At 37.4% G+C, this 12507-nt stretch overlaps 1 protein-coding gene across 15 annotated transcripts in view; it reads left to right on the forward strand.

Annotated features, from left to right (window-relative positions):
• Positions 1-12507, forward strand: part of LOC117409065 (pericentriolar material 1 protein) — a 49518-nt gene that overhangs the window by 17314 nt on the left and 19697 nt on the right. For 14 of the 15 annotated variants that reach the window (XM_058997791.1, XM_058997794.1, XM_058997792.1 and 11 more), the window contains 12 exons: positions 312-544; positions 782-915; positions 1849-1978; positions 4226-4357; positions 4901-5073; positions 5182-5367; positions 6444-6669; positions 6948-7093; positions 8083-8264; positions 10382-10550; positions 10959-11311; positions 11705-11860. In XM_058997791.1, coding sequence (XP_058853774.1) covers positions 312-544; positions 782-915; positions 1849-1978; positions 4226-4357; positions 4901-5073; positions 5182-5367; positions 6444-6669; positions 6948-7093; positions 8083-8264; positions 10382-10550; positions 10959-11311; positions 11705-11860 — 2220 coding nt within the window. The remainder of the gene's footprint in view (positions 1-311; positions 545-781; positions 916-1848; positions 1979-4225; positions 4358-4900; positions 5074-5181; positions 5368-6443; positions 6670-6947; positions 7094-8082; positions 8265-10381; positions 10551-10958; positions 11312-11704; positions 11861-12507) is intronic. The other variant, XM_058997796.1, reaches the window with a different exon arrangement.

Below are 12507 nucleotides of genomic sequence, written 5' to 3' on the forward strand. Positions count from 1 at the left end.
TGAATTGCACAGGATTTGGGCTGAAGCCAACATAGAGAAGTAATGATAGTTCAACTTCTATAATGGTAGAACAATTTAAAAATGAAACAACATGAAGTAACCAATTAGTTGTATGCTACTAAAAGGAATATAGGTTCTACTAGCATGTTAGATGTCAACACACTTGCTGTGTCTCCAGTCCCTTGTAGGAGGGCTGACAATCTCCAAAATCTAATCCCTTATGTTTTCATATTCTCACAGCTACTGTTTCCTTTTTTATTTTCATCAATATGCTACATATCCTTTAACTGGAGTGTTTTCTTTTGTTTCAGAGTGCCAGTACAATCGTGCTTTCAATGAGGAGGGCGATGAAGATGAGGGGTCAGTGGATGAGGAGGAGGATCAGGATGATGAGGAGGATCAGGATGATGAGGGAAGTGAAGGTTCTAATTCCAGCCAAAGGAGTGATCTTGAAGATGATACTGAGTTTGTAGAGAAAATCCACAGACTCCATACTGCTAAACAGAAACTGAGACAACTGCAGGAGCTTGTTGCAATGGTACAGGTGAGTTGCAATGCCTTTTCTCAGCAGTACAAGTGTCATAGTCCTTAGGAATAATAATGTTTGTCCAATTGTGATAAACCCTGGTAAGTTCATTCTTTAGCACACATTATTGACAATCAAAATTTGATGTTCTATCTTCTGTATATTTAACTCGCATTTTTGCATGTGCATGCAGTTAATATAGGTCATGGTAATCTACCTTATTTTCTAACTAATTTTTTTCTTCTAAATATTTAGGACAGTGATGCTGATGTAGTTGTTTCAAATGCATCCAACGCGATTGAGGAAGATGAGGGAAATCAGCAACCAAATAACACCAGGCCTAATGTTCCTAAAACACAGAAGGATGTTGCATTAAAAGAAAAGGCGAGGTAACATCTGTAATAATTTATTCAATTTATTAAATGTAACTGATTTTTTATAAGCTGTTGTTCACAGCACAAAGACAATGCTTTGAAGTATTTCTGTAAGTGGTATAAATTTGTGTTTCTTTTTTGACTATGTAGAATGGATTGACATTTTAATTAATCTTTAACCCTTTGCGGTCCTATGTCCGACCAGGTCCGACATTACAATTTTCCCTTTCTGGTCCGATTGTTGGACCCTGTCCAACATCATCAAAAAGACATAAAACACAGGTCTAGTCGTTTTTTTTCCGGGAAAAGCAGAGAACCATTCAATGGCCGAGTGAGACCGGGGGAAAAAAAGAAAAAAAAAGGGGGGGGGGGGGGTGGCGGATCTGAGCAATACACATAGCCCCGGCACCACAGAGATAACACGGCCATAAACAAACAAGATAGCTGCTTCTGCATCCAGCGCTCAAAGAATATCACAGACGTTTGCAGAGCTTTTTGAGATGTTATAGTAATAAAATAATGACTTGGATTGCATTGTTGAGGAGTTTGGTGATAAAACAAGTGATCAGGAGATGATCTATCAGTATGCACGACTATGAAGAGGTATGTGAAAAATACAGTGAACAAGGGGTGGGGCGGGGCTGGAGATGCAGTACTGAGTGTCCTGTTGATATGCAGTGCCGTTTAAACCTGTTTTACTGTGGTGGGAAAAAAAACAAACTTTTAAACAGCGCGTCTAAAATAAACTGCGTGTGAAAATAAATTGGACCTGACGAGCCTGAGACTCGCTGAATAAATGGACCGCAAAGGGTTAAAGACTAAACAACTTTGCAACATATCTCATGATCAACAAAGCATGCGTATAGGAAGCTGTTTATATTGTGAGATTATATGAAGTAAAGGTGACAACTTCTACATTTAGTTTATTGGATTATGATTGTTTGACAGGGAGAAGTTCTATGAAGCTAAACTTCATCAGCAACAGAAAGAACTTCAGCAGTTGCATGATGAAAGACAGCGGTTATTGGAAATTCAGGAGAAGATCCAGGACTTGCAGTGGGCTTGTCCTGACTTGCAGGTAGGTTTAACTTGCATGTTGGTCTAAATCTTCAGTTTTAAATTCTTAAATATATAGAGCTGATTTGGTCTGGGGTGGGTACATTTCACATGCTAGCACGACCTAGTGGTGGATCCGTTTTTATTGCTGTTTTCATTTTTTTGGGGCCCACGGATACGGGATGTGGGAGTGCTGGAGGAGTGGCTTTTCTCTTTTTAATCTTAGGTTTGTTTGAGCATGGCAAATCTGCACTGCTTGCATTAATGGACTCCACTTTTTCAGCCAATTAGCATTGTCATTTGGAGGCTGGCATTTAGTGTTTCACATAATAGCACCAAGCATTGCCATACAAGGATGGGTGTTTTATTGTTTCAACCTATCGGCACCAAGCATTGCCCTGGGAGAGTATTTACCTTCTCCTAGCAGCTGGTTTCGTTGTGATTTTTTGTGCTCAACAATGTCTGACACAACATGAAACCATTCTTTGGAGCATCCAGCACCACATTTGGAACAACCCTGAGTAAAGAATATTTAAACTGTTAAACATATGTCGGTATATCTGTTGATTTTAAAACTAGCCATATTCTTGCTGTTTCTTTTCACTTTTAAGAACTAATGCGATTTTATGTTCATTTAATTTAATTAAACCAAAAGTTGTGGAAGTAATCATACTCTGTATTCTTAGTGCTGTACTCTTCTCTCCCATGTACTATTTATTCAGTGCATTGTATGCTTACGTAGAATTGTGTTTTAATCAACACCTGAAAATTAATATGTAGCTGTAGCATAAAGCCTCAAACAGTTTCTTTAGCAAGTGTCTATAGCAGCTTTTCACAGTCTTGATTTGAGTTACAGTAATGACAAGCTCACAAGCACTATTTGAAATGGTTTATTTACTGTATGGGCTTGTTGATTTGAATACTTTAGTTCCTATAGGTTATGTTTTTTTTATCTACAGTTTTGATGGATTGTTTTATTTCCGTGCTGTGATGACACAGCTGGAACATTCCGCCACTGCTGAAGTGTATTTCAATTGAAAGCTTAAGCTTTTGCATTTCTATTGTTGCAAATATTTTAATGCTTGCTGTTTTTGAATAATTACTGCAATAGTATTCTGCAGTGGAATTTTATACAGCTGTTCAGTTTGTGACTATAGCTGTTAATGAAGTGTGTCGAATAGAATAAAATCTGCTTTTTAGTACCAAAGATTAATAACAAGTAATATTTGTAACGTATCATATGTGGCATTCAAGAAAAGGAGGTTGTCTGTCTTGGAAGTGACACATAGCAAATTTGAAACTAAGTCAAGGGGGGACATTAGTCCCTCACTGAAACATGCCTTAGTTTTGTATTTTATTTTTTTTCTGAAACACTATTATTATTATTATTATTATTATTATTATTATTATTATTATTATTATTATTATTATTATTATTATTATTATTATTTGTTTATTTAGCAACGCCTTTATCCAAGGCGACTTACAGAGACTAGGGTGTGTGAACTATGCATCAGCTGCAGAGTCACTTACAATTACGTCTCACCCGAAAGACGGAGCACAAGGAGGTTAAGTGACTTGCTCAGGGTCACACAATGAGTCAGCGGCTGAGGTGGGATTTGAACCAGGGACCTCCTGGTTACTACAAGGCTGTTTCTTTAACCACTGGTCCACACTGCCTCCTATGACTGAACTATGACCTGTTCAGTGGTCTGTTTTAATGTGTTTTTTACATGTTCTAATTGGTGCTTGTTTTTGCAGTTTCTTTTGTTCTCTTTGATATATTAAACACACACTGCAACACCAAATGCATTTTTGGTGAACTATCAATAAACATTAAACTGAGCCAGTAGAATGTGTGTGTGATCGGTGGATTTTTCCGTCCATTAGCTAGTGAATGGAACAGTTAATTTCAAGCACTGTGATTATTAACAGTATCTTGTATTGAGCTCTAAACTGCAAATTACAAGTCTGGCTATGGAGTTTGTCATGTTTACTCATGGTATAATTAGTACATGAAAGACATTTGACAAACTTGTTGTCAAAATGTCTAATTGTATTACTTTTACTGCTAGTAGAACTGTACAGTACATCATTTGAACACAAATTTAAACTTTTTTTTATATATATAGTTTCAGCCTTCTCTACATGTGTGTTCTCATTTCTTGAAAGTTTAAACTTCAAGAATAAACATGACTTTAAATAATGGGTTGCTTTGAATGTATACGAAAGTGTACAAAAGTATAATGATCCTTCATATCTTTTCCAGTTGTCTGTGTCTAGTACAATGAGCCAATCGGTAGTAAAGCTGCCCGCTGCTACATCAACCCCTGCTGTGACTCAATGTGCAGTATCAAAACCAGTGCAAGACCCTGAAGAAGCTTCACCCCCTGATAATGAGGTAATGCACTTCCATCTTTTCTAATTTTTTGTAGACCTTTGGCATGGAAATAAGACTCCCATTACATAGCAGTATGATCCAGTTTAATAAGACATACCTGAGATTTAGTACCTATTTTGTGGCTAATCAAGCTCATTAAAACTTGCAAATTTTATGAATGCCAGTGGTGTTCTTAAATGCTTCCAAGCTGGCAGCCATGGCCAATATTTAATGCCAGGCATCAACTGGAAGTAAAGATTCAGCTTCTGTTAAAATAATTGAGTTCTAAAAAAGGCCATGCCTACTGTATGCAATTAAATTGTATTATTATTGTTAATGTCAATGAGTACATCCATAGGTTAATCATTGAAATGTGATCATATAATCATTACTGTTACAGTAATAATTGTAATTTTTTCCTGAAGTATGTCTAAGATTTGAATGTTTAATTAAAAGATGTTTGACATCAGTATTTAGAACACCACCTGTAAATGTAGAACTTTAGTGTTTTGCTTATGTATTAGGCTACTTTTGTGAAATATTTATATATGTATCTAACTATAGCTCTGGTCTGAGATGCGTCGACACCAGATCCTGCGAGAAGAACTTCGACAAAGGAGAAAACAGCTTGAATCTTTAATGGCTGAGCATCAGAGACAAAATGTTTTGAATGATAATACCTCCAAAAGTGAAGGGACTGATGCACAGTGTTCTCAGCAAATGAGCAGAAATGAAAGGTAAGTCATCCTGTGGCCTTGTGTGATGGTATTCACTCATTTTAATTGGCTTATTGAACACTCCTGTCTTTTTAAAAAAAAAAAAAAAAAAAAAAATGTAACTTACAGAACAATGGCAACATGGGGTGGGTCTACTCCGTGTGCACTGGATGATGATGAGGATGAAGATGGCTTCCTTTCTGAAGGTGCTGAGGTGGAGGAGGAGGAAGAGCAGGGAGACACCAGCTCGAATGAAAACTTCCCTGTGTACTCCGGAAGTCAGAGACCTTTCAGTGTTAGAAAAACTAGGGAGAGGTTAGTTTTATGATCATGATAAACCTCAGTGCACACCCAATAAAATATGTATGACACTTCACGTTGCGCTGGGCTTATAGTTTACAAATACACTGCTTCAAACAATATACAGTATGGAACTGTCAAGAATGTCCTCTTTTTATTTATATATAATATATTTATATACTCTTAAACTCGGACTCTTGTAAGTGGATCGTTCGTGCACTGGGCTTGCAATGTATCCAGATGACTTTTAATCGAGAAATTCACACTTGACTCATTCGATTTGAAGTTTTAACGAATCAGAGTAGTATTAGTACCCCTTCGGTTTATTATATGCTTAAATGGATTGAGTAGTTCCAGACTTCGTCGAATCCCAACTGACAGGCAATCTGGGCGGTCCAGTGCCTTAACAGGTATAATAGCATTAATACTTCAATACATTTATGGTTACAACATGTTTTGCCCTAAGGCTACGCATGCATAAAGTTAAAAACGCCCACCGCTAAGTCCTAAAACATCCAATATATAAATCTCATAGACTAAAACATAAGTCGTATACCTTATATCGATGCATCAATATAAAAGAGATATAGATTCAAAGCTTCCAGTAGCTGTCGCAGTCCTGGGTCCGTTTCTGCTCTCAGTGAGTCTGTCAAAGCCACCACAGGTGTATCTTTAAAAGCTTGATACCTGCAAAAACTTAGCAGGGCTTCCATCTCTACATTCCATTTCAGTGGGAAGACATCAAATAAGTTAAACTGTTTCTATCAAAAAGACATCTATCTCTGCCGCATACACCTTTCGCTCAGAAAAGGTGATCGCACCTTGTACAAGGGAAGACACGTTTTAGATTCATTCGTGACAGAACAATGTGTATATTAAAGTCAAAAGAAAATACAAAATACTCCTTAAGATTAGGCATATATTTTACAGTCTTGTTGTTTTTTTGTTTGAGCTTATGTTTCTGGAAAACTAGCATTCTGGCAAGTTTGATTTGTATGGGTTTAATGGTTATTGACATGTATGTAAAGTGGTGATTTATTCCATTGACTTGTATGTGTTTAGTGACATCCCTTTTCTTTTAAAATATTAAGCAACTGGAGGAGGCCTCATCAGTTTTCTGTAGATGGTAACATTCACCCCTCAGCCAAGTCCAACCAACAGCAAAACGTCAGCATGAGACGGCAGGAAAATCTACGCTGGGCATCTGACCTCTCTTTCGTTGAGGAGAAAGAGCAATGGCAGGAACAGATTAACCAGCTGAAAAAGCAGCTTGATTTCAGTAGTAGTATATGTCAAACTCTGATGCAAGACCAGCAGGTAAATCAGAGTGTATGTGGGGGGGGGGGGGGGGGCAAGTAATCATTGTTTTACTATGCTGCCTGATTTCAAAAATCAACTTTCATTATGTAAATACACAGGGCAATGTTTTCCATAACATATGATTTAGTTAAATTAGATTCTCGCCTAGTGGCAGTGGATTTAAATGACAAGGGGTCTAAAGGGTTTGACATAGCAAGATTTTGTGTTATTCAGGTATCTTTTCTAGAAAAATGGCCATGGATTGTTTATGTCTTGCATATGTATTTTTTCAACAGACTCTTTCGTACATGCTTCAGACTCTGCTTACCAGTCCCTATAGCATTTTGCCAAACAACGTTGGATCCCCACAGGTGCACCTAATAATGCACCAGTTAAACCAGTGTTATACACAGTTGGCTTGGCAACAAAGCAACGTTCAAAGGTACAAGACATTCTGAAAAAATGTTTTATGATTAAAATGTTGAAATAATTAAAACCTGAATACTATGTATGAGGTAATCATCTCTACCTTAACTCTCTACTCTAAAAGGACGTTCACACTGGATGCAACACGCATGCCGCCTCCTTGCACCTCACTTTGTGTTGCCGCAGTCCCCTGTTCTCAACGAAGGCGGCAAGGGTGAAAATAGGCAGGCTTCACCTGTAAACACAAAGTGAAGGATGCTGTTTGCAAAATAAAAGCTGTATCGATACATATAGAAACCCTTGAGTACCTGGAATTCAACTCTACAATGCACTTTTTCATGGGAGATCATGTTCACATATAACTAAGTAAGAAATTACCCAATCGTCCCAGCTTGACTGACAGCCCTCCATGCATTTACTTTTAGGTCTGCATCACGGTAAAAAGTCTTGCATTGTAAAGCTCTGGATGTTCAGACAGATGGTTGATTAGTTTTTCTTCTTGTTTGTTTATTCTGTGCGGGCCATCTTCTCCTGGGAAAGGAGCCTCCTACTTTTACCTGATTGACTGCCGGTATGATACGTTACAAAGCGAAAAAAGTTAAAACATGTTGCTGCCCCTGTATGCTGCCTTCGGTGAATGCCTTTATTGAAAACAATAGCTTCTACTTTTTTTGTGGCGTACCGTGTTGCATCCAGTATGAACACCCCTTTAACTTGTTTGATAACACTTAAACTAATATTAATGTGATCAGCATTTATCTTGCCAGTATGAACTACCCCTGGATTTTATTAGAACTCTTTGAATCCCCTGGAAGGCACCAGCCAAAGCATGTTTCTATTTGAAGTTATTTCTCAAGTATTATTATGGTTACGGTTACCTACCCATGGTCAGTAATTGAATGTTTATGAGGTCAAGTTTGTTCTCATGGAAAGGATTATTGGGTAGACCTTTGTTTTGTACCTGCATGAAGAAAAGAATTTGAATACAACTTTTATTTCATTCAGGTTGAAGCAAATGCTAAGTGATCTTGTACGGCAGCAGCAGTCACAACAGACGCAGCAAAGTGTTAAACAGGATCCTTGCCCATGCCCTCCATCTCCGAATGTTGTATTTCCTTTCAATTTTCCTCCCCCCTTAAATTCAGTGAATGTGCCTGGGCTTGCACAGTTCTCTCCTATGTCTGCTGGTATGTATTGTGCCAGAGCTGATCAATTTGAGTTACTAAATATAGTTCATTGCATAGATAACAGTACACATTACAGGTCTATATCCTTAGAGAATCACTATGGAAACACAAACATTGGACTTTGTTGTAAATTTACTTTAAGGAAAAACAATTGCTGCAGTTGTATTACTTCTTCCTGTAGCATGTTTTATGTTTGGAAGGGGGGAGGGGGGGTTCTTGTCAGAAGGGTAAAGTGCAATGTTAAACATTAAGAATATGTATTGAAAGTAATAAGAACTTCAAACAGTTTCTCATTTTTTTGTTATACAATGGTTGTTTCTAATACTTGTATTCAGTTTTTATTTTATATATATATATATATATATATATATATATATATATATATATATATATATATATAGTGCCTTGCGAAAGTATTTGGCCCCCTTGAACTTTGCGACCTTTTGCCACATTTCAGGCTTCAAACATAAAGATATGAAACTGTAATTTTTTGTGAAGAATCAACAAGTGGGAGACAATCATGAAGTGGAACGAAATTTATTGGACATTTCAAACTTTTTTAACAAATAAAAAACTGAAAAATTGGGCGTGCAAAATTATTCAGCCCCCTTAAGTTAATACTTTGTAGCGCCACCTTTTGCTGCGATTACAGCTGTAAGTCGCTTGGGGTATGTCTCTATCAGTTTTGCACATCGAGAGACTGAAATTGTTGCCCATTCCTCCTTGCAAAACAGCTCGAGCTCAGTGAGGTTGGATGGAGAGCATTTGTGAACAGCAGTTTTCAGTTCTTTCCACAGATTCTCGATTGGATTCAGGTCTGGACTTTGACTTGGCCATTCTAACACCTGGATATGTTTATTTGTGAACCATTCCATTGTAGATTTTGCTTTATGTTTTGGATCATTGTCTTGTTGGAAGACAAATCTCCGTCCCAGTCTCAGGTCTTTTGCAGACTCCATCAGGTTTTCTTCCAGAATGGTCCTGTATTTGGCTCCATCCATCTTCCCATCAATTTTAACCATCTTCCCTGTCCCTGCTGAAAAAGCAGGCCCAAACCATGATGCTGCCACCACCATGTTTGACAGTGGGGATGGTGTGTTCAGGGTGATGAGCTGTGTTGCTTTTACGCCAAACATAACGTTTTGCATTGTTGCCAAAAAGTTCGATTTTGGTTTCATCTGACCAGAGCACCTTCTTCCACATGTTTGGTGTGTCTCCCAGGTGGCTTGTGGCAAACTGTAAACGACACTTTTTATGGATATCTTTAAGAAATGGCTTTCTTCTTGCCACTCTTCCATAAAGGCCAGATTTGTGCAGTATACGACTGATTGTTGTCCTATGGACAGAGTCTCCCACCTCAGCTGTAGATCTCTGCAGTTCATCCAGAGTGATCATGGGCCTCTTGGCTGCATCTCTGATCAGTCTTCTCCTTGTATGAGCTGAAAGTTTAGAGGGACGGCCAAGTCTTGGTAGATTTGCAGTGGTCTGATACTCCTTCCATTTCAATATTATCGCTTGCACAGTGCTCCTTGGGATGTTTAAAGCTTGGGAAATCTTTTTGTATCCAAATCCGGCTTTAAACTTCTCCACAACAGTGTCTCGGACCTGCCTGGTGTGTTCCTTGTTCTTCATGATGCTCTCTGCGCTTTAAACGGACCTCTGAGACTATCACAGTGCAGGTGCATTTATACGGAGACTTGATTACACACAGGTGGATTCTATTTATCATCATTAGTCATTTAGGTCAACATTGGATCATTCAGAGATCCTCACTGAACTTCTGGAGAGAGTTTGCTGCACTGAAAGTAAAGGGGCTGAATAATTTTGCACGCCCAATTTTTCAGTTTTTTATTTGTTAAAAAAGTTTGAAAAATCCAATAAATTTCGTTCCACTTCATGATTGTGTCCCACTTGTTGTTGATTCTTCACAAAAAATTACAGTTTCATATCTTTATGTTTGAAGCCTGAAATGTGGCAAAAGGTCGGAAAGTTCAAGGGGGCCGAATACTTTCGCAAGGCACTGTATGTATATATATATATATGTGTATATATATAATATAATATAATATAATATAATATAATTAATTTTTTTTTTTTTTTTTACAATATCCTTGCAGGTTTTAACTTTAACCCAGTGTTTCCACCTGGCTTTGGAGACTTTTATCAAACTGCAGCTACCAAAACTAGTGAGCAACAAGCAGATCACAATACCTCTGCAAAAACAGAGTACATGGCTTTTCCAAAACCATTTGAAAGCTCTTCTTTGAATATGACAGAAAACAAATGGTAAGATGACACAATCATGTGCATGTGTGTTTTAACACATTGACCATAATGCAAAAAAGAAAAAAAAAAACACTCAATATAAATGAACATTAACATACTAAAATATGTCTCCTTATAATAGAGAATTTTTTTGTAGAAACACTTTGAAGAGAGTGAGTGGTGTCATTCCTAAAATCCTTTCTTATAAAAATTGATATTTGCCGGTGTATCATTTGTGGGAATTATTAATGTTGCCATCATCGACAACGTACTGTTGGATATGATACCTAAAAGGGAAATGTGACTCCCAAAATAACCACATTTTTAGAAGGGGTTTATGAAAGTTTTCTTTAGACAAGCCACTGGCAATAGATCTAAGTGTCTTTTTTTTTTTTTGGTATTCATATATAATATTTTTAAACAAATAAGGCAGCAAAAAGAAACCAAAGATGGAGCTGAGCAGCAGGGAGCTGCTTGGATGGATGGTGGCAAAACTGAAGAGCGTCCCTCCAGCAACACAGGAACGGTTACGATGGGTCTGAACACCAAGATCAAGCAGCAAGGTGCAGGCAGTGGCAGAGGCAGACCATTTGACCAGGAGTCCCTGGAAAGTTTTAGCAGTGTGCCAGATCCCATGGACCCGACAACTGTGACTAAAACCTTCAAATCAAGAAAAGCTTCAGCACAAGCAAGTCTGGCTTCTAAAGACAAAACTCCCAAGTCAAAGAACAGGAGAAGAAGAAATAAAGAGCAAGGCAAAATCCTGGGAGCTAACGGCATTGGTATGCATTGGAAAAATGTGAAATCTTTCAGACATTTTTTTTTGTTTGTTTGTTTTTTTATCGTAGTTTTATTGTCAGTGTAACTATTTTTACTCTTTACTTTGACATAAGATGGATGCCATATTGGGGTCATGTGACTTGTTGGTTTTCAGATGATATCCAACGCTTTGAGATTTGCTTCATATACTCTATATGCAAGTTTGATCATGGGTATTGTACAAGAAATGAACCTGTTCTTATTGGTAATTTCAGTTTCTCACACTACAGTATCAAAAGTAGCTCCTCTCAAACCAATTGAGGAATTACATAGGTGTCTTCTAAAAGTTCTATGTACTTATTTTGTTCACAAATTTCTAGTTAAACAATATTTTAATGTTTTTTTTTTTTTTTCAGGACAAGACAGTGCTAGTGTCTCAAGTGCCAGTGAATGTAAAGAGAGGGGTCTCCACGTCACACAGACAGAAGAATTTGGAAATGCCTTGGATAAACTAACTCATGACAAACTGGAGAAAAAATTAAGACATCGTAAATCCAATGATCTTTCATCAGGTAGTGTTGATAACAATAGTAAATAAATGTTGGACTTAAATTCTTGGAATATCTATGATTTTCAAACCAGCTGTTCCTGTTCGGTTTAATATATATAGATATAGATATATAGATATATACATAGATGCTTGCATAGGATCAAGAAGTACTAAAATAGGTACAGCATAAGCAATTGGATCTGTTTGTGTGGTTTTTGGCCTTTTCCTGCTTTTGTTTTTGTTTGTCTTCATCTCCCTCTATTTATTTTAGTGCTGGGACAAATATCAGAATATCTGAACGAATGTATTGCATGTATTCGAAGGCAAAAAAAAAAAAACATCTGTGTCTGCCAGACATTACACAAGTGATAGAAATGAGAACTATGTATCAACAACATGTTTTGCCTTACACCAGATCACTATAGCCGCTCTTGGTTGTCTGTATTTATTCTGGCTGTCAAACTTCAGCATTTTAAAGAGTTCAGATTAACATGCACAAGCAAAAAAAGCTGCCAAATAAAGTGATCTCAACATAGTTGCAGGTTCTGCTTCAGATTTTGGGAAGCGAGTCATTCAGGTTCTGCTTCTGTCTGCCATATGATAAGATCATATACGTCACTCCAAAATGCCTCACGTTTTGCAACGCTGTCCCAACTTGCAAAGAAAATG

This window comes from Acipenser ruthenus, chromosome 2, assembly GCF_902713425.1.
Source record: "Acipenser ruthenus chromosome 2, fAciRut3.2 maternal haplotype, whole genome shotgun sequence".
NCBI lineage: Eukaryota > Metazoa > Chordata > Actinopteri > Acipenseriformes > Acipenseridae > Acipenser > Acipenser ruthenus.